At 39.2% G+C, this 23,097-nt stretch overlaps 1 protein-coding gene across 4 annotated transcripts in view; it reads right to left on the bottom strand.

Moving 5' to 3' along the window:
* The window catches only part of LOC123514707 (armadillo repeat-containing protein 6-like), an 84,767-nt gene that overhangs the window by 36,208 nt on the left and 25,462 nt on the right, over positions 1–23,097 (bottom strand). For all 4 annotated transcript variants that reach the window (XM_045272772.1, XM_045272773.1, XM_045272775.1 and 1 more), the window contains exons 4-5: positions 8,739–8,894; positions 1,853–2,111 (exon numbers count right to left, since the gene is read on the bottom strand). In XM_045272772.1, the coding sequence (XP_045128707.1) occupies positions 1,853–2,111; positions 8,739–8,894 (415 nt within the window). The remainder of the gene's footprint in view (positions 1–1,852; positions 2,112–8,738; positions 8,895–23,097) is intronic.

The raw sequence follows: 23,097 nt of genomic DNA, 5'->3' as shown, positions 1-23,097 counted from the left end.
ACCTTACCTCCTCGGTTCCCAGTAACATTAAATGTAGCCTCATCGGTCCACAAAACCTTCTTCCACTTTTCATTATCCCAATTTAGATATTTCTTAGAAAATTTCACACGATTGTGTTTCTGTTTCTCCGTCAGAAGAGGTTTGCGTCATGGTGCCCGATGCTCATAAGACAAATCGTCCTTGAAGCGGCGTTGTATTGTCCTAACAGACACATCTTGCAGGAGTTTTGGATTTTTTTCTTTCAATTCTTTAGCTGTTATTCTTGGTTCAGCTTCCACCTGTCTTTGGATAACCTTCAGAGTCCTTTTTGATGTCTTTTTAGCTGGTCCAGTCCTCTTGACTTGGAGTGGGGGATAATCACCTCCCACTGTCTTGCATTCCTTTGTCCATCTCTGGACACTGCGCAACGATACTCTGGTCTGGATTGATATATCCTTGTTAGACTTTCCTGCCTTATAAAGTGAGCTTATTGCTGCAATTTTCTCCCTTGTGAGCTCTGGGCCTCGTGGCATTATTACAAAAATTCCACAAAAAACACAACGCGTCAGAGCGGAAAAAACAATTGCTGCAACACGACTAATCACAAAAAGCAACTGAGATCTTTATTGTCTGCATGTGGGTCTTAAGCTCAGCCTACTCTACCATGTGCTTTCGCGCCAATACCAATGTCGGTTTTCTTAGGTGTAAAATGGGGGTCCTTAATAATTCGTCACGGGTATTGGCGTACATTTTTCGCGCCAATACCCGTGGTGCCAACTGTATATAAATATACACACACACACACACCTAACCCTCCATTATCACACGAAATTCGTACCTAAAAATGAATTAAAATGTGCATAATCTGTTGCATCAATGATGTACACAGTACTTTCATACAATATAAATCCATTTCTCAAAAAAATTCCACCATTAATTAATAATTAATGATTTGTAACAAACTAAAATGCTTGTCTGTCTCAACTGACTAACTTATGAATGGAATTTTTTGCTTGTTGTGCAAGTTTTACACAAACATCAATGTTAAATTGGCTTAATAATCTGTTAGATAATCAACACTTGCTTATTTCTTGTCCCTCCATTATTCTTGTATAATCTATCACTCAACAATGATCCTGAGATACTTCTATTTTAGCTTCCTCCACTTAAAACCAATCATGCAAGGCATGGTCTAAATCCTCCACCATACCTTCAGATAGTTCATATTATAATTCATTGCTCTAGGTCAACTATAAGGAACTTAACTCCACAGATCTGGTTTTTGACATTGAAAATTATACAAACTCCATATCAACTTTCCTGCTATTCACCATTCTCAAGCCATTTCATTATGCCAAGTTTATTTTTCAATAAAAAAAAAAAAAAAAAAATGTAAACACAAGTTAATTGTGGTAGTTTAAAGGTCCACTTTAGGTATGATTTGATAAGTGAAGTACAGCACAAAATGGACAAATGTGAACTTGCATTGCTAAGTTTGAGATATAAGGTTCTCTTGACTATTCCACACAATGTAATGCAGGAAGCATATGGTGCACCATCTGTCTCACAAAGTGTATGATCATATTTGCTTTTGGAATATTTGGTATTTATTGTAATTTGTTTACTTTTAAATACATTCAAATTGAAACCAGCATGTCCCAAAAAATTAACTTGTAAAAATAGAAAGACCTACACCATACTTACTAGTGAGAAACATATAGCAGGCATAGAAGTAGCTAAAGTTTTTTTTAAACAGAATAAATAAAATCCATATACACTAGTTCATTAAAAGATTGAAGGCTGCAAAAATGAATTTATAATGGGCATCTTTTGAGCATATTTTCACTTAAACACACTAAGAACAAACTCCTACCTTTGATCAGCTCCAAACAAACTGCAATGAGATTATGCTCCTCAGCTAAGAAACGTGCATGTTCATGGGCTTTACCAAAGGCTTGCCGCACATCGTCATCCAAGGTGAACACTCTCAAGGCCTTGCACACCACTCGCACCACCCTGGAATTGGTGCGGTGGGTTTGCAAGACTGACACAAGTGCACCCACTGCACCCAGGGACACCAAGCTCTGGCGGTTGTCCTCATGCTTAATACAGCACTGCATACACCACTGGGCCTGCAGGATACAGTACACATGAGTTGGGCATGGATGGAGGATCTAAATAACAAATTACTATGAAACTATGTTAAGAAGCATTGTCATCACACAGAAAAAGATGAATTTCAGTTTAGTTATTTTTTCATTTTATTCAATCCTATTTGAGCAATAAGCCTTTTCACATACATAACTTGATTCTTTTCCATTCAGGTGTGAATAATTTCCTGAAACTGAGAACAAGATTACATAAATTTCAACATAAATGAAGTGGCAAGAATAAAGAATGCTTCAGTTTAACCCTTATACCCCATGATAACAGGAGAGAGCAGTTTCAAGATACGTAGATAAAAAAATGGGTAGCAAATGCTAAAAAGAATTTCCTTAAGTCCTTTAGTGCTCAATCAAATTCTTTTTACAGACACTGGGACAATTATATATCATTAGAAAGCTTAGGAGTTGCTCATTGCTGAGGTATAATCATTACTGAATAAATGTAACTTATAAATGCATGATTTTCTTGTGAAATAATTAGTGTAACATAAAATAAAATGATCTACCATCACTTTATGTCGTAAACCACTATGTTGTTATATGGTAAACTTCCTAAGCGTAACCTAATAGTAAATATGACAATGTCCAAAGGAAGCTAATCAATTTTCAAGAAAAGCTGACAGTGTTATCATTAATTTGCAACACATATGGACTTCAAAATAGTCAGCACGAGGAGCTCTAGCCAATGAGACACAAAACAAAAAGTAGAGGTTAGTACTGATGTTGAACAAATGTGTACCAAAAGAGATAATTCATGTTCTTAATTTATTGTACAGTATTACTATAAACATAAAAATCTCACATACATGTCATGTCATGTTAATCCATTACAACAGTCTGATGGAATAAACTCTGCAGCCTTACCATGAATTAAGTGATCAAGTGGGAAGTTAGGTAGTATTTTTTTTTTTTTTTTTTTTTTCCATGAGCAGAAGCTGGAAAAAAAAAAAAAAAAAAAAAAAAAATATATATATATATATATATATATATATATATATATATATATATATATATATCTATCTATCTATCTATCTATCTATCTATCTATCTATCTATCTATCTATCTATCTATCTATCTATCTATCTATCTATCTATCTATCTATCTATATATATATATATATATATATATATATATATATATATATATATATATATATATATATATATATATATATATATATATATATATATATATATATATATATATATATATATATATATATATATATATATATATATATATATATATATATATATATATATATAAAAGAATAGAGTTAGCTAAAAGTCTAGGACAAATATCTTGAAACCTCCTTCTTAAAATAAGTCAACCTGTAGGAAGATGAAAATACAGAAGCAGCCGGGGAGTTCCAGAGTTTACCAGAGAAAGGTATGAATGATTGAGTGTACTGGTTAACTCTTGTATTAAAGAGTTGGACAGAATAGAGGTGAGAGGAAGAAGAAAGCCTTGTGCAGCAGGACTGCAGGGCTGCAGGAAGAGGGGAAGCATGCACTTAGCAAGATCAGAAGAGCAGTTAGCATGAAATAATGGTAAAAGAAAGCAAGGAATGCAACATTACGGTGCTGAAAAAGAGGCTGAAGACAGTCAGTCAAAGGAGAGAGATGATGAGACAAAAAGCTTTTGATTTCACCTTATCTAATAAAACTGTGTGAGTGGAATCTCTCCAAACATGCAAAGAGTACTCCATACAAGGACAGAGAAGGCCCTTGTACAGAGTTAGCAGTTGTAGGGGCAGGAAAAACTGGCAGAGATGCCACAGAACACCTAACTTCATAGAAGCAGTTTTAGCAAGAGATGAGATATGAAGTTTCCAGTTTAGATTATGAGTAAAGGACAGACTAAGGATATTAAGTGTTGAAGATGAGGACAGCGAGTCATTGAAGAAGAGGGGATACAGTAGTCATCTGGAAGGTCGTGTCAAGTTGATTGATGAAAGAATTAAGTTTTCGAGGCACTGAACATGGGAAGTAAATAATCCTTAGCAAAAATAAGGTAAAATAAAGAAAATAGGATAGTAATAACAGGAGAGTAATGATGCTGATGATAATGATGATAATATGTTTGGTAGTAAGGAAGAACACTACTAAAGATATATATAGTCTTTAAGATTATAATAGTTTCTTTGTAGACAGAGGCAGAGAAGAGAAGACTTAATAATTAAAATACATTGATGAAGGTAAGGCTACAAAAGGACCTCTCTCTCTCTCTCTCTCTCTGCATATTACAGCAATGGTTATTTTTTCAAACCACTAGTAGTCAAGAAATATTTTTTCTCTTAGTAACTATATCTCTAGCCTCTTTATCAGAAATGATAATTAAAATACATTGATGAAGGTAAGGCTACAAAAGGACCTCTCTCTCTCTCTCTCTCTCTGCATATTACAGCAATGGTTATTTTTTCAAACCACTAGTAGTCAAGAAATAATTCTTTTTCTCTTAGTAACTATATCTCTAGCCTCTTTATCAGAAAGGCTAACCAAACTTATTGGAGAGAGAGAAATAACACACAATTTTGGCATACTTATAGGAAATAATTTGCATGGGACTAGAGTGGAGGCCGTGGTGTGTCTAGTCTGCACAAGTGACAAAGTGTGACTGACAGAATAACAAATGTTTGTGTAGAGCACAATGTTATGGTGATAATCCTTATGGAAGGTAGAGAATTTTTCACGTCATGCGACAGGCTGTTGTTTGACACATGTCAAGTATCCATAGTCTATGCAGATGTCTATCTCATTTCCTGTCTCATACATCTTGATTAAAAAATTCAAGATATCCGACACTTATCCAAGGGCTTGAAGGTGTCCAACTTGTGTGATATTCAAGATGTTCAGCTCTGCCTTAGCCAGAGTTTAGTGTACTTCCCTTTAATGAATATGTCAAACAGCATCCTGAACTGGAGTACAACAGAGTAATACTGTTTGACATATTATAACAAACCCCATGCTAATTCCTTTTCTTTATGCAAGACAAAGTTCCAAACTAAACTGACTCATAAAATTACAAAACCTAATTTTCTCTAACTTGGTCAGAAAATAAGCCCAAAATACTTAAGCATATTATTAAGTCCTGCCTTAACATCCAATATAGCACCTTATTCTAAGAGAATCCATTTTAATTCCAAATGTCATTTACATTTTGCTTATGTGAAGAGTATCATACTTCATTCTAGAGGAAAGAGAAGGAGGATGTCAAGTAGTTAAAGCAGATGGAGATGAAAATGATTAATAAGCTAAGAATAGTGCATCACTAAAAACATGTGAGATTACAGAAAGAAACTGAGGTAGAGGATAATAGTCATGTATGGTGATGCATAGAGGGTAGATCAATGTAGTCTGGTGTCAAAAGAATGGCAGAGAAACTCGATTAAAAGAATCATATGCAAAGGAGCCTTCCTTTTTGAGCAAATTTTTTTACCTCATAACCACTTCAATTACATTACCAAAATTTGGTTCAAGGACAAAGTTACTGATTAATAACTTTAAAAGACATGACAAAAACTGTTATTTATTACTAATTTATATTTCTACAAATATTTCCTTCATTTTTATATATTCAGAAGTGAAACAAAGTGAAAAATAGTAATTCAATTTTCTAAATATGCAAGTTATGTGATCCCTTTGAAGAGTTTTGATGTATGTATACAAATTTTTCAACACTCAGGAGTACTTTCAAGTTATTTGTAGCTCTCTCCATGACCTCCCAATCCCATCACTACAGTACAACTGCATTTTCCCAGCAGCAAGATGTCTAAGTGTCATCATCACCATCATTTTGGTGATAAATGGGTTGCTCCTCCCAGTAAGGGTGTGTTTACACCAAGCGAATTGAATTGATTCAATTCATGAAGAATCATTTGAATTGAATAATTTTGAATCTGCACAGTTCCAACCGACTGATTCACATTCAGATGATTCAGTACCAAGGGAGCCTTCAGGAAGTATGGACGTATGTCCATACTTCCGAGTGGCAGGACAGAATGATTCACTGATACATATATTCAGCGTGGAAGAAATGGGCGCACCAGTTAATACATATTATTACATTTAATCTAACTCTTTATTTAGGCTTAATGGTATATGGAGGATATTAAAACAAATAAAGCTATGTTAATTCTATTATTTTGTCATATTAACTTTTACTTTGTGATGTGCCATACCATAGTATTTAGTAAACGAAATCAGAGGCACAGGGGGTAATATAAAGAAGTTTACATTCCTCCCCACCTCTAGCTGGTACCTGGCTGACTGGCAATTATGTTATATACGTACCACTCATTTCAAAGGCATACAATACACCCTACAGTTGCCAAATGAAAATGTAAAATGATGTCTGTGTGTTATTTGTTTTAAAAATATGCAGAATGATATTGTATAGTAATTTGTAGGCTACAGAAGTTCATTCTAGCTATGGCTCAGTACAATACATGTACATTATTTCGGCGCACAGGATCACTGGGATCATATACAGTAAGTCCTCGTTATACGGTACTTCTTAACCCAGTAAATTCACAGTTACGGTATTTGGAAATTACTACCCTCGATTCGATGTACGGTAAGAAAAATTCAGATACGGTATCCGCTCATGTCATACCTAAACCTGCTGTTTTTCTTTTCATGTTATTGCATCCAAACACTGAGCAATTGTTTGGCATGTTTAGTTGTGTACAGCACTGTGAAGAGTTTGATGAACACTCCAGCTAGCCCAGTGTCCACAAGCGATATGTAAACAACAGGAAACCTCAGCCGTCAGGCCAAAGTGCAAGAATGTCCTGCCAAAAGTCAGCTGTCAGTGACCACTGAGCTGGGGTGGCACGGTAAGTGTGACGTGGATGACGTCACAACAACAATCAGTCTCTTCCTACATTTCCCAATGAACACAAGTGAAATCCTTACGTGTGTGTTTTCTGTGGATATTATCACGACGCACAGTGATGCACCCATAATGGACCCAAAACGTTCTGCAGACACTGCTGGAGTTGACAAGGCAAAGCGAAAGAGAAGTAGTCTGCCCACTCAGCGGAAGATGAGTAAGGGCTGAAATCCCTACTGTCCCTTAGCCTTGAGAGGGAAATCATCTGATAGAATACATGGCGAGTGAAAAGTAAATGAGAACATTTTCTGTTTATTTCTTTTGCACATTACCTAACATTTTTTTTTTTTAGATGACTATTTTCATGTATTTTAATTTCTGTAGGGGTGATTTTTGACATGCTGGAACGCATTCCCTATTATTGCATGTTATAATGGATTCGGTATATGGTAATTTTGATTTGCGGTAAAGTTTTCAGGAAAGCATATGTACTGTATAACAAGGACTTACTGTATAGCACGTTATTCTCTTACTAAATTTATTAAAATGTCCACTAGCATGGTGCTTACTCTTGGCAGCATTGCCTTGATTGATGAAAAAATGCGTCCAAACCAATCATTGATTCTGAATTGCCATGAATCAGCATGATTTGAATTGACTCAATTTGCCTGGTGTAAACGGTTACATTGAAACTAATGTGGCGAATCAATATGATTCATGAATCATGTTGATTCTTCATGAATTGAATCGATTCAATTTGCTTGGTGTAAACGTACTCTAAGAATTCCCTCATTAGATCAGTGGCAAAGAGGTCTAAACAATATCTTCTAACGAGTTCTGTGTCCTTAAGTTCATTCACTACATCCATTCTGGATAAATAGTTTTGAGCTGGAGATGTGAAACAGCCATCTTAGTAGTGAGAGCATCTGTCATAAGTATCTACAACAGGAAGGACAGGTGTCTGGGAACAGATTAATCCCTTTTACATTGATTCTTAAGGGGATAAATCAGGTTTAGTTTTGGAACATTTTGGACTTTGAACAGCATTCAAGAATTAAGTTCAAGAACTGAAGTTCCATTGTACAAACATATACACAATGAGACATATGTATACCAAAGGTGTCTCTCCTAAAAAGCATAGTGGGCCAAGACAACTTTCACACTCACACCCATTCATACCACTCTTTAACTCCTGACCCTGACACTGAAGAGAAAGAATTACAGACATAAATATATATGGTATATTTTTTAGGACCTCTGAATTTTAGGATTATGTAAGGAAGCTGTTAGAAACCATGCAATTTGAGAAGCTGCCATTAGGTGAAAAAGATTAATACATATATGATTTCATTCACTAATCTATCCTCTTTGATGCCAAACAATAAGATGTATGAAAAAAAATAATAAATAAGTAAATAAAATAAATAAACAAATAAATAAAAACATGAAGAAATCAATCACAAGCTTAAGAAGACAGCAAAGCCAAACAAACCACAAATCTCTAATTTACTGAATAATGAATAAGAAAACACCAAAGAATAAGCTTTCAGAGATAAAGGAAAAGGACTCTTAGAAAGGAAGCTTAATATCATGAGAGAGAGAGAGAGAGAGAGAGAGAGAGAGAGAGAGAGAGAGAGAGAGAGAGAGAGAGAGAGAGAGAGAGAGAGAGAGAGAGAGAGAGAGAGAGAGAGAGATTGCACAGAGGAAAGAGGAGAAAGTCCATTAAACTAAGATAAAAGGAAAACATTCCATCACATACCAGGAATTCAAGGACAACAGGTTCCTCCAAACGACTACTCCATTCCTCCAGCAACTGCAGCAGGACTCTGTAGCCCTCACTAGACACTATGTCAGGGTTGAACTCTGTCAGGGCGACCATGGCTTGCAGGGAAGGACATAAGAGGGTTGTGTCTCCCTGCAAACAGGACAGAATAAAATAGGTGTAACACTTCCTGATCCATTATTTTGTTTTCCTTCTTCATTATGCTTCTCTTTTACATCTTTCTCTCTTACATACTATAGCTCCTTTCTTGCTTCATAACCCAATCTCCATCACATGCAAAATAAGGTAGCTAAAGTTTAAGAAAATGTTGGTATTAAGTTAAACAGGACAAAAGAATGCTAGTCTGATAAACAGTTTGAACAATGCCAGGCAGCATAAAGCATGTTTAGTTGGAATACATGAAATACTGATTGATTTGAGTGACTGAGCTGCAAACAGTCATTTCACACAAGAAGCAGAAAATTAAGTATCATATCAATGAGTAGCATCAACAAACACAAAGGAGATAACAAAATTTCAAACACATCAACATCACTGAGATGTTTCACCACTTAAGTAACAGTGGCACGTGTCATAAATAATATGAGTACATTATGGAGTATTATATTATACATCATCATTGTTCTATTATTTTTGGAACCACAACTGCAATGATTACTTTTAATATTCCCTACCTCCTTACTAACTTTACTCAAATCTTGCATGTGAGACTAGACTAGTTAGGGCTCATAATAATGTTCAGCTTTGGCAATGTTATTGGTTTTGCTTTCATGGAAACAGGCCAGGGAGCAACAAGAATAAGTAGCACAGAAAAGGGAAGAAGAATGGCTCAGACAATGGCAAGAGAGATAAAGAAATAATGAGACACCATATAATGGCCACAAGAAGAGTAGGGAGGGAAGTGATGCCACAAGTTCTCACAGCCAATAGTACCTTTCCTTTTCCAGCTGTATTACAGGGCCCAGAGCTAAGCTCTCTGTGTCCTGTCTCCTTGTCCATTCCTGTCATATCTCTCTTTCATCTGATTGACACACACCGTCAACGACATCACTGCTCAGTTTATTCCACTTATCAATGCTACGATGCGGAAACTGTATTTTCTCACGTCATTTAGACAGATGTCCTTTATTAGCTTTTTCCATGTCCTCGGAGATGATTACTTGTGGTCACCTTTATCAACTCTCTGTCCAGTATGTCAATCTTGTTCACCAATTTATACATAGTTATCATGTCTCCTCTTGTTCTTCTCTCTTCTAATGTGGTCAGCCCCAGCTTCCTCAGTCTTTCCTCATAGTCTAACTCCTGAGTCCTGGTACCATCCTTGTTGCCAGCCTCTGTACCCTTTCCACCTTCTTCACATTTTTCTTCATATGCGGTGACCAGACACATGCTGCATATTCTAACTGGGGTCTTATTAAGGTACATAATATCTTCTTCATCATTCCTTCATCTAGGTAGTGGAATGCAAGGCCAATATTTTGAAGCATGTTGTATGTTTTCCAAAAATCTTGTTAATGTGTTTCTCCGGTGACAAAGTGTTTTGCAGTTACTCCTAAGTCTTTCTCCTCATTGGTCTCTTTAATTTTCTCATCACCCAGCCTGTAATCCCTGTTTGGTCTGTATCTACTTCTTCCCATTTTCATAACATGGGTCTTGTCTATATTAAATTCCATCTGCCACTCCTTACTCCACTCATATATTTTATCAAGATCTTCCTGTAACTTGTTACAATCTTCCACATTCTTTACTCTCCTCATAATTTTAGTATCGTCCAAACATGTTCATGTAACTGTCAATTCCTACTGGCATATCATTAACATAAATCAAAAACATGATGGGACCCAGCACTGACCCTTGTGGAACTCCACTGGTTACCTTCTTCCACTCGGACTTCCTTCCTCTCACCACTGTTCTCATTTCTCTTCCCATTAAGTAATTTTCCATCCATTTTGCTAGTTTATCATTTACTCCTCCAATCATCTTTAGTTTCCACATCAGTCTATTGTGTGGTACTTTATCAAAGGCCTTTCTCAAGTCCAGGTAGATAGCATCCACCCATCCCTCTCTATGTTGTAGTATGTCAGTCACTCTTGAATAAAAACATAATAAATTGGATACACGATCTTCCTTTTCTGAAACCAAACTGCCTTTCACTCAGAATGTTTTCACTTTCTAGATACTCACTCCACTTAGCTTTAATTACTTCTTCACATACCTTGCACAATATACTAGTCAACGATACTGGTCTATAATTTAGCGGTTCCATTCTACTACCATTCTTATATATAGGCACAATGTCAGCTCTTTTCCACTCTTTCGGGACTAATCCTGTTCGTATGGAGGTTTCCACAATATCAAATATGGGGTTCAACAATTGATCCTTACATTCATTTAGCAACCTCCCAGATATGCCATCAGGCCCCATTGATTTATTAATATCCAGATTGCTTATAATTTTCCTTACATCTTCCTTAGTAACCATGATGTCCTGCATTTGCTTTATTTCCGTAGGCCTTCCTCCCATAAAATGCTCCTCCTTTGTAAACACTTTGCAAAAGTTGTCGTTCAAAATTTCAGCTATATCTCCAGCATCTTCATATACTTCTTCCCGTTTTTACCTTTTCTATTGCCTCCCTTTTATTTAGTTTTCCATTTATGAATTTGTAAAACATTTTTGGGTCACTATCACAGTTTTCCACCACCCTCTGTTCATATTCCTTCTGTGCTGTTCTCCTTACTTCAACATATCTATTCCTTGCTGTTTTGTAGACTTCTCTTGATAATACATCACTGTTTTTCTTAAGTTTCTTCCATGCCTTTTCTTTGTTCTTTTTGCTTCTTCACAATTTCTATTAAACCACTGTTTATTATTTAAAGTCCTCTTTCTGTGATATGGCACAAACTTTTCACAGCAGAGTTATACAAATCCATAAATTTATCGTATTTCAATTGCATATCCCTTTCCTGGTATACCACGGACCAGTCAATTTCATTAAAGAACTCCCTTATATGGTTATAATTTGCCCTAGTATAATTTAATTTTTCCTCCTGTGTTCCACAATCTTATTCGTGCTTAATTCTGTATCCAGCTCAAAGCTTAGGACATCATGATCGCTTTTCCCCAAGGGACTTTCATGTTCAATTTCCTCTTTTAGAGATTCCCCTGGTAAATACCAAATCCAACCTTGCTGCAACATCTTGTCCCCTGCACCTTGTTGGTGATCTCACCCACTGTGTCATCAAGTTATTTGTTGCTACCTTTAACAATTCTTCTGCCCACTCACCACCGTTCACCACTTCGTAGTCTTCCCACACTATTTCTTTGCAATTAAAGTCTCCAACTATCATCACTCTATCCTTTCTGATGAGTTCTTGCTTCATTCTGTCTAGAGTATTTCTCATCACCATTTGGTACTGTTCATATTCCCAAGCACTGGTTCTGGGTGGTATGTATACTGTTATAATATTAATGTCCCTCTTGCCATCTGTTATAAGCATACTTATCACTTCCTCATTTCTCTTACTATAGTTCACCTCCTTCACTATCAGATCTTCCTTAGTAAGAACCATTATACCACCACCTCCTTTATTTTTCTATCATTTCTCCATACTTTGTAGTGTTTTACAACAAACCAGTCTAGCTTTATTTCGGCCTTAGCTTTGTTTCCACTACACACATTATGTCCAGTTCGTTATTTCTTAGGTAATCCATACATTCTAGCCTCTTAGACAGAAATCCATCTATGTTCGTGTAAGTCACTTTTATTCCATTCCTAGTCTCATTCTTCCATGTAATGCCTATTCCGTCTGTTTTATCCACCACTTCTTTAGCCTCCCATTTCTCATCCTCCAAAAACTTGGTCTTTTCCTCCTCTGTTCTTTCGTCATTCCTCTCTTTCACTTCAGTTACAAGCTCCTTCATTTTCATTCGCTCATCTTGTGACATATTTCTTCTTATGTAAATTGTTTTGGTTTCCTCAGAGTCCTTAAGTTTCCAAGCCCTCCTCAACAAGGCCTCCGCTGCCACCTGAGACTTTAATTTCAATTTTAATGGTCTATTCTTGCCTTCCTCAAAAGCTCCCAATCTCACACTTTCTTCTACCTCAGCATATAGGTCCTCTTCTTCCACAGAGATCTTGTTCAGTAAAGACTTAATCTTGTCATTTTCCTTATCCCTCCTGTCCTGCCAGTTCCTGTTAGTTTCCTCCCAAATCCTATTATGATCACACATTTTTCTTTTCAGCAATATCTCTCACCACATACTCATTTTCCTTTAGTGCCTTTACCATTTCCTCTCGTAATCCCTTTATTTTCCTCTTCCTGCTTTTTACTATCTCCTAATCTCCTAAACGACCTTTGTACCTCCTGATGTTCATGGTTCACTTCTTTCATCCTGGTATCAATTAGATTAAGGCATTCCTCCTTCCTCAAGTCCCCTTCGGATATTTTTATCTCCATTTCCATGAGTTTAGCTTTCATCTCTTCACATTGTTTCCTTAGTTGTTGGTTTTCTTTCTCCATCTCTACTTTTTCCTTCAATAGCTCTTTATTCGCTAACATTAACAAATAGATCTCTTTTTTGAACGAATCATTCTTGGCTAGAACTCTATCCAGTTTTTCTTCTACTGACAAAATGTTTAGGAACTTACTTTCCAGTGCCCGGATTCTTGCATCCATATCAAGTTTCTCCAGTCCTTTTGGCATAGTAATAAAACATTCAAAGTCTCTTGTTTGTCTAGACGCCATTTTTGCTATCGTCAGCTGATTACGGCCAAAACAATCACCGCCCACACTCTCCTCTCAGGGATCACTCTCCATATCCCTCACTTTCAACACTAAGCGACAGTAGGACATTAACAGGACACTAACTTAGAGTTACCCGGGCCCTGCAACACCATAGGTATTTTCCTTCTTCCGTCCGCAGCCGGAGACGAGCCGTCCTCTCTCAGCGATGGCGACGCTGTGTGTGTGTGTGTGTGTGTGTAATTCACCTAGGTTGCCTGCTGGTCAATCAGTTAGTCTTCCCCATTATGGAGCGAGCTCAGAGCTCATACTGACTGATCTTCGAGTAGAACTGAGACCACAACGCACTCCACACACTGGGAAAGCGAGGCCACAACCCCTCGAGTTACATCTTGTACCTATTTACTGCTAGGTGAACAGGGGATACACATTAAGAGGCTTGCCCATTTGCCTCGCCCAGGACTCGAACCCGGGCCCTCTCAATTGTGAGTCGAGTGTCCTAACCACTACACTACACAGTGTGTGTGTGTGTGTGTGTGTGTGTGTGTGTGTGTGTGTGTGTGTGTGTGTGTGTGTGTGTGTGTGTGTGTGTGTGTGTGTGTGTGTGTGTGTGTGTGTGTGTGTATTTACCTAGTTGTATTTACCTAGTTGTAGTTTTACAGGGCCTGGGCTTTATGCTCGTGTGGCCCCGTCTCCATATCTACACTTATCCAATCTTACTTTAAAAGTGTGCACACTCGTTGCAGACACTACTTCTTCATCTAAACTGTTCCACGTCTCAATACATCTCTGGAAACTATATTTTTATATCTCTCAGACATCTTCCCTTTCTCAGCTTTTTACTATGCGATCTTGTGCTTCGGGTGTCATATTCTTCTCTCAGGATCAGTTTCTCATTATCCACTTGGTCCATTCCGTTGATCAATTTATAGACTTGTATCAGGTCTCCTCTCTCCCTTCTTTGTTCCAAGGTTGGTAGATCCATAGCCTTTAGTCTCTCCTCATATGTCATCCCTTCAAGTTCTGGGACCATTCTTGTAGCCATTTTCTGTAGCCTCTCCAATTTTCTTATGCGTTTCTTTTTATGAGGGGTCCACACTACTCCTGCATATTCCAATCTGGGTCTTATTATAGTATTTATCAGTTTCTTCATCATTTCTCTGTCCATGTAGTGAAATGCTACTCCAATATTCCTTAGCAAATTATGTGTTTCTCTAAAAATTCTATCAATATGGCTTACTGGTTGATTGTTTTCTTCCATCGTCACTCCTAAGTCCTTTTCCTTTTTGACTTTCTCCAGTTCTACTCCATCTCCCATCTTATAGATTCCCACAGGTCGTCTTTCACTCTTTCCCATTTCCATGACATGGCTTTTGTTCACATTGAATTCCATTTCCACTTCTTACTCCATTCCCAGATCTTATTTAGGTCTTCTTGCAGTATTTCACAATCCTCCTTTTGCTTTATAACTCTGCACAGTTTCGTATCATCCATAAACAAATTTATGTAGCTGTTCACTCCTTCTGGCATGTCGTTAATATAAATGAGGAAAAGTATTGGTGCCAATACTGACCCTGTGGCACTCCACTTTCTACTGCTCTCCACTTGGACTTCATATCTTTAACTATCGTCCTTATTTCTCTCCCCCTCAAATAATTTTCTATCCATCTCAATGTGCTTCCTTTTAAGCCACCCTTCTCCTCTAACTTCCACAGTAATCTTGCGTGTGGCACTTTGTCAAACGCCTTTTTTAAATCCAAATAGATGCAGTCAACCCATCCCTCTCTCTTTTGTACTCTATCAACTATTCTAGAATAGAAACTCAATAAATTAGTTACACAAGACCGTCCTTTTCTAAAACCAAATTGGCTATTTGATATTAATTTGTTGTCTTCAAGGAACTCGATCCATTGTTTCTTTATTATTCTTTCACACATCTTGCATATTACACTAGTTAGTGATACCGGTCTGTAATTTAAAGGTTCTTCTTTCCTTCCGCTCTTATATATGGGAACCACCTCAGCTCTTTTCCATTCTACTGGCACTGTTCCATTTTCTATTGAGCATTTTATGATGTTGTATATAGGACTTGCTAGTTCTTCCCTACATTCTTTCAGTATTCTGCCTGAGACTTCATCCGGTCCCATTGCCTTCTCTTCATCCAGTTCCTTCATTAACTCTTTTATTTCAAGCTTGGTTACTTTAATCTCTTTCATATAGATTGTCTCTCTATTACCCTGTGGCCTCTCAAATTTGGATTCTTTAGTAAAGACCTCCTGGAATTTTTATTTAATAGTTCTGCCATACTTTTGGGTCTTCCACCATCCCGTTCTCTCCTTTTAACCTTTCTATTGTTTCTTTTTGCCTAATTTTTCCATTTATGAATCTATAGAACAATTTTGGTTGCTCCTTACATTTTTCGACAATATCTTTTCAAGTTCTTTTCCTCTTCCTTCCTCACCTTAACATATTCATTTCTCGCTGCCTTGAAGTTTTCCTTGTTTGTTGGATTCCTATTTCTCCTACACCTTTTCCATGTGTGTGTGTGTGTGTGTGTGTGTGTGTGTGTGTGTGTGTGTGTGTGTGTGTGTGTGTGTGTGTGTGTGTGTGTGTGTGTGTGTGTGTGTGTGTGTGTGTGTGTGTGTGTGTGTGTGTGTGTGTGTGTGTGTGTGTGTGTGTGTGTTGTGTGTGTGTAATTCACCACCACGGTCACCTGCTGGTCACCTAGCCAGCCTTCCCCATTACGGAGTGAGTTCAGAGTTTATAGACCGATCTTCGGGTAGGACCAAGACCACAACATACTCCACACACCAGGAAAGTGAGGCTACAACCTGTCAAGTTACATCCCATACCTACTTGCTGCTAGGTGAACAAGGGCTACACATTAAGCACTTCCCAGTGGAGGATCTATATATAGATGTTTAAAAAATGGGACTTTTTGTCAGATTGTCTATACAGGGGATCCTCGCAACTGAACGGGGTTAGGGCGGTTTTTCATCAGTCGAATCAGCATTTATTTGAGTTGTGAAGCAATTTTTCCCATAGGATACTTAAGAATTAGGGGGGATAGGGATCAACCTCCAGCCTAGACCCATAAAACATCACTATAACCTACAAAAAACACTAACTTACACTAAAGCAGTAGTATTAAAGGCTTCATCTATATCTAACTTTTTTTTATTAAACACATTAGGATGCTGTACAGTACATTTTTGGAAATAAAAACACTTGCACGATGCAGCAGTCTTTTGGTACTTGTCCCTGTTCTTCCAAATTGTTGATACTGTTGATCTAAGGACACCTATTTGCACTGCAACGACACTGTGAGCTATACCTGCCTCACATTTTCTTATAAGCTCAAGCTTATCTTTGAAAGGCAGGAAATTGTGCTTCTTAGGGCTGGGGCTGGAGGCGGCTTTGCGCGGCATGGTCGAAGCGGCGGAACGGCAGAGCGTGGCCTGCCTGGACACCAGCTGGGGTGAGAGTGACGCAGATTAAGCAATGCACAGGGTAGCGTTGGTTTACACTTCCGCCTGGCGGGCTATTGGTCAAACCTTGAGGATTGGGTATTAATTAACTGAGTTCGAATTGGCGATAATTCAAACTGCGAACGGTCGAATCACGAGGATCCTCTGTATATAGACGTCTGTCCTTATTTTACTGCACTAAGTTGTAGTGTGGTTTATGTATAGATGATTTCTTAAAAGTAACAAAATTCATAAAATAAATTATTTGGCATCTCAAATACCCAAACACTGGTCAACATGGCCTCTCAAGGCTGGTCACTGCTTGTGCTTTGTTGATGGTGGATGTAGTACCCACATAAAGTTAATACAGGAAATTTTTGCATTTTTTCCACTTTTCTTTTATTATTAGCCTATCATGCCAAGGAGAAAGAAATTAATAGGTACAAAACAAGTATGTATGTGAAAAATACGAAGAAAAGAGGAATTAAATTACATCCAGGTCACTAGTCCTGGATGTGAGTAACTCCAACCATTCATACAAACATAATGACATACATTATCACCATTCAAATACAAATAACACTTATATGTATACACTGGAGGCTCAATACTCGAACTTCTTATTAGTCAAACTTTTTAATACTTAAATGCAAAAGTTAGATTTAACACTAAAAAAAATGGTTGTAAACAAAGGCTTCTTAGCCTCTCCCTCCCCCGTCTGCCAGTTGTGCTGCTGTGGTCTCTAGAATAACATTCTCGTGCATTCTGTCTGTAGTTTTTCATTTATAAACTTATATTAACACTGAAGGCTTATTAGTGGTGAAAATATCTGGTAATCGAATGGCTTCACACATTGTAGTAAAAACAGCACTGGCCTCTCCCTTCCCGCCACTGTCATTGTCCCATACTGACACTGTATTACTGGTAAAATAAATTGCCGGTACTCCAGTATATACTGGTGCATATCACTAGTCTTGCCACAGTCTTCAAAAAAACAACATTTAGAAACTTACAACGGCACCAAAGAGGCTTATTGGTAGTGAAAATAAGGAATCTAGTGAGAGTGCAAGTGTTAGTGAGCCACATCCCTCCACAAATGGGTTCACAGGAATCACACCAGACATTTTCATTGATGGTGACTCGTCATCCAATGACCTCCCTCCTCCCCCACACCCTTCTCCCCTCCTCTTCTATGTTATGCATCACCAGCCTTCACTTAAGGTATGTAGAAATCAAAATTATAAAAAAAATTACACTGAAAATTTCATAAACTTGAGGTTTTGCTAAGATTAGAACGAAATACCTGATCTATACAGTAGGTATCAACAGTCAAACTTTTTGATACTCGAACAGCCATTTGGAACTAAATAAGTTTGAGTATTGATTCTCCATTGTATTCAATTGTTTCTTCAGTTTTGTGGCAGAGTCTATATATTGATATCACTTGTTCAGTTTTGTGGTAGAGTCTATATACAGATGTCAATCTGGAGTGCCCATTTGCTGGGAATCTATATATAGATGTATGGATGAAAGTCAGTAGAGTCTATATATAGACAATTCTTTATTTGGTAGTACACTCATCTGACCTGCTGCCAGGAAGGGATTAAGAGGGATGCCTATTTGCCTTGCTGCACCCAGGACTCAAACCAGGACCTTCTCAGTTGTGAGCCAAGCGTGCTAACCACTACATTATGCAGTGTGTCTACACTACACGGTGTGTGTATTTACCTAATTATACTTACCTAGTTGTATTTTATAGGGTTCGAGTGGGGCTCATAGTGTCCAGTCTCTGTGTCTCCATTTATCTAGTTTTTCCTTAAAGTTATGCACATTATATGCTGTAACAACTTTATTATTCAATGCATTCCACTTTTCCACCATTCTGTGCGGAAAACTGTATTTTCCAATATCCTTCACACACTACCTCATCCTGATCTTCTTTACATGTCCTCTTGTCCTTCCATCATCTTCTGTCACCAGCACCAGGTCTTCCTTGTCTATCTTTTTAATACCATTGACTATCTTGTACATTGTTATTAGGTCCCCATGTTCTCTTCTATCTTGTAAGGTTGGCAATCCCATTTTCTTCAGTCATTCTTAATATGTTACGTCCTTTAATTCTGGCACCATCTTTGTAGTAATCTTCTGTATCTTTTCCAATTTTCTTATATCCTTTTTAGAGTTTGGAGGCCACACCATTGCTGCATATTCCAGCCTTGGAAGTATCATGCATGTGATGATTTTTGTCCCTCATATCTTTGTCCATGTATTGAAATGCCACTCTTATATTAGTCAACAGTTTATATGATAATCCAAATATCTTGCGTATGTGTTTTATGGGGCTCAGATTTTCCTATATAATCACTCCCAATCTTTTTCCTCTTTAGTCTTCATTATTTGTTCCTCTCCATCAAATAGTCCATACCAGTCTTCTTTTGCTCTTTCCTAGTTCCATTATGTGACATTTCTTGGCATTAAATACCATTTTTAGACATAAAATGTATTTTTTCACTTACCTGCTTCTTATATATTAGCATTTACAATGCTCCCTATTACCCAGCCGTCTATTCCACATTCAAAACTTTTGTCATATTCCACCTTGGTAACCCCTGGTAACTTATGGCAACACCGTCTCCCTCAGCCAGCCACGTCATTCTTTCTTGAAGCATTGGCAAGTAGTAGTGGGGAGGATGGGTGGGTATGTATATAAGAAGTAGGTAAGTGAAAAAATACATTTTATGTCTAAAAATGGTATTTGTTTCACATACAACCTTCTTATATATATGCAGATTTCCACATTATAGGAGGGGGGTCATGCCATAAGGGTGGAATATGCCAATGGGAGAAAAGGTCCACAATAAGACACTCTGGTCTCACCTACGAGGGGTTGGAGACTGGAGAGTGAGAAGGAGACCATGACCAGGCTGTGGTTGGAACTTCTGATCTCCTTTCTAAGTCATGGAAGAGTCCATTAGTGAGGTAGTGGTCCCACCAAATTCCCAGCAATGACTACTGGGCCAAAGGCAGAGACATCTCCTTCCTGCCGTTGGATGTCACAGAGATAGTAGTCCACAAAGACTGAGTGGATCTTCCAACAGGTTGCTTCCAAGATAGATGCCACAGAACTGTTCTTCCAGAGAAGCATGGATGTGGCAATTCCTCTTATATCATGTGCCGTACCTTGAACAATGGGCTGGGTTCCTCGGGAAAAGGCTCATGGACCGTCTTGATTGTATCCCGCAGGAAGAAAGAGATAGCTGCTTTAGACATTCGCCTCGCAGGGTCTCGCAAAGACACGAAGAGACTCCGAGGCCGGGAAGTGGCAGCTGTTGTGGCAAGGTAATGTTGTACAGCTTGCACTGGACATAAGAGACGTTCCTCATCCTCTCTTCCCACCACTGAAGAGAGACTTCAAAGAGGGAACTCTCTAAGAATGGGATTTAGAGGTGTTTCTGTCTTAGCTATGAATTCAGGAAGATAAGACAGGATAAGATCCTCTCCTCTTGAGGCTATGACCTGAGAAAGGGCACAAAGTTCTCCAACCCTCTTAGCCGTAGCCAAGGCCACCAAAAAGAGGGTCTTCTTAGTCAGATCCTGTAATGAGGCTTGGTGAAGTGGCTCAAATGGAGGACATGTCAGAGCCTTAAAGACCACGTCTAAGTTCCATGAAGGAGCCTTACAAGGTGGGCGTTGGACTTGTCTTGAACAAGTCTTTATGACCTCGCGGAGAACTGGGTTGGTAGAAAGATCAAAGCTTTTAAGGGCAAACACCCCATTTAGCATGGCCTTGTAGTCTTGAATGCCAGTGACTGACATTCTGCAATCCTGTCCAAGAAAGACCAAAAAATCTGCAATCTTCTGGCATGTGGGATTAGAGACTGTGTGACCTTCTCTTTTGCACCACTCCCGAAACCTTTTCCACTTGTAGTGATAATTCATAATAGTGGAAGGTCTTTTAGATTTTGCCAGGAATTCCGTAACTCGGGAGGAATAGCCCCTGTGAAGGAGGATTTGCTTGACAGTTTCCACGCAATTTGCTGTAGCATGGGGAGAGCTTGATGGAATTTGCAAACATGAGGCTGGTGAAATAGATCTCTGCGCTGCGGGAGGCGCCAGGGAGTGTCTACTGAGGCCTGTAAGAGGACTGGGAACCATTCTCTCTGTGGCTAAAACGGAGCAATCAGGAAAAGGTTTGTTTGACGTGCCATTCTCAGCTTGTTGAGCACCTTCCTGATCAACGGGAATGGTGGGAAGGCATAAAGATCTTGATGATCCCAATTGTACAGAAAGGCGTCTGTAGCTACTGCCATTGGATCCCGAAACGGGGAGATGAAGTTTGGTAGCCTGAAGTTGAGCCTCATTGCAAAGCCTCCACAGGAGATTGCAAACCTCCTGGTGGAGTCTCCACTCTGTGGAGATGATCTGATCCTGTCTGCTGAGGCAATCCGCTAAGACGTTTGCCGAGCCCTTCACGAATTGGGTGAGGATCCGGACGGCATGAACCTCCGCCCACTGTAGGATTGCTTGAGCCTAGGCATTGAGGCTTCCTGAACGAGTCCTGCCTTCTTTTGCCAGATACGACAGGGCTGTGGCATTGTCGGAGAACACTGCCACAGTCTGTCCTCGGACATGATCCTTGAAGTGCAGAAGGCTGAGACGTATAGCTTTGAGTTCTAGAAGGTTGATGTGTAGGGGGAGCTCTTGAGTGGCCCACAGACCGCTCACTGAATCGTGTAAAATCAACGCTCCCCAGCCAACGGTGGAAGCACCTGTGTACAGACAAATGTCTGGGGAAGTTAACTGAAGGGACTGTCCCACCCGAAGATTGTGGTCCAGTGTCCACCACTGAAGATCGTCCAGGATTTCGAAGTCCCAAGGAACTGGTAGGTCGTCTCCGTTGGACTGTCGATCCCAGAATTGGGAAAGGCGAAACTGAAGGCTGCGCATCCTCCGTCTTGCCCCAGGAACTAGATGCAGCAGAGAGGATATGTGGCCTAAGAGGGGTAACCAAGCCTTTGCTGGAGGGGACTGAACACTTAAGAAAGTCTTGATTTGATGTTGCAGATTCTCTAGGCGTTGTTGTCGGGAAAATCTTCAAAAGAGGAGAGCGAATCTCTATTCCCAAATAAATCCTTGTCTGGGAGGGTGTAAGCGATGACTTTTCCCAGTTTACCTGGATTCCCAGCAATGCACACAGACAAAGAAGGTATCTGGTTGCCTCGAGTGCTGTCTGTTCCGAGTGAGCTAACAGTACCCAGTTGTCTAAGTAACGGAGGAGGCGAATTCCCTGTTGATGTGAAGCCGCTGAAACTGGACCCATCATCCTGGTAAAAACTTGAGGGGCCGTGGAGAGGCCAAAGCAAAGAACCCTGAACTGGAAGTGACACCCTCTCCATATAAAGCGAAGATACTTGCAGCTGTCTGGATGGACTGGGATCTGAAAATAAGCATCCTGGAGATCGATGGCAGTCATTCAGTCGTGTCTCTGGATGGCGGACATAACCGTCCTCACTGTTTCCATCCTGATGGGAGTGGTAGTCACATAACGATTCAGCGTGGATAAATCGAGGATTGGGCGAAAGTCTCCTGTATTCTTGGGCACCACAAATAGGTGACTGTAAAAACTTGGTTTTGCAGACGTCTCCTCTATTGCTCCCTTTGTCAACAGACGTTGGACCTCGGATTCTAGTGCCTTGCCCTTCTCGGAACCCGGGGGTAGGAACGAAACCCCAAAGGTGGCGAGGTGACTGGTGGAAGAGATGTGAAAGGGATCTTGTAACCTTCACGGAGGATGGAGAGAACCCATGCCTCTGCTCCAATTGCCATCCAACTGTCTAGATTCTTGGCCAGGCAACCTCCTACTGGAAACTGGGAAGGCGGCCGATCTACTTCCGAAAAAACTTCCCCGTCTTCTTAGGGCGAGAAGCAGAAGGAAGACTAGAGGAAGACCTCTGATGTTGCGGTGCTCTTGAACGAGAGGCCGGGTCTGGTGAGAAGTATCACCAGTGGGTGCCGGGCAAGAACCACGATCCACCAGTGGGGTGCCAGCAGCTGGTCTTGGTTTAACCAGTGCCCGAGCTGCTGCTTGCTGGAAAGAGATGGAAGTAGCCTTATCTGCCACCCAA

This window comes from Portunus trituberculatus, chromosome 38, assembly GCF_017591435.1.
Source record: "Portunus trituberculatus isolate SZX2019 chromosome 38, ASM1759143v1, whole genome shotgun sequence".
In the NCBI taxonomy this organism is placed as follows: domain Eukaryota; kingdom Metazoa; phylum Arthropoda; class Malacostraca; order Decapoda; family Portunidae; genus Portunus; species Portunus trituberculatus.
The sequence above is the reverse complement of the archived record's forward strand: the minus strand, read 5'-3'. Positions and strand labels throughout refer to the sequence as shown.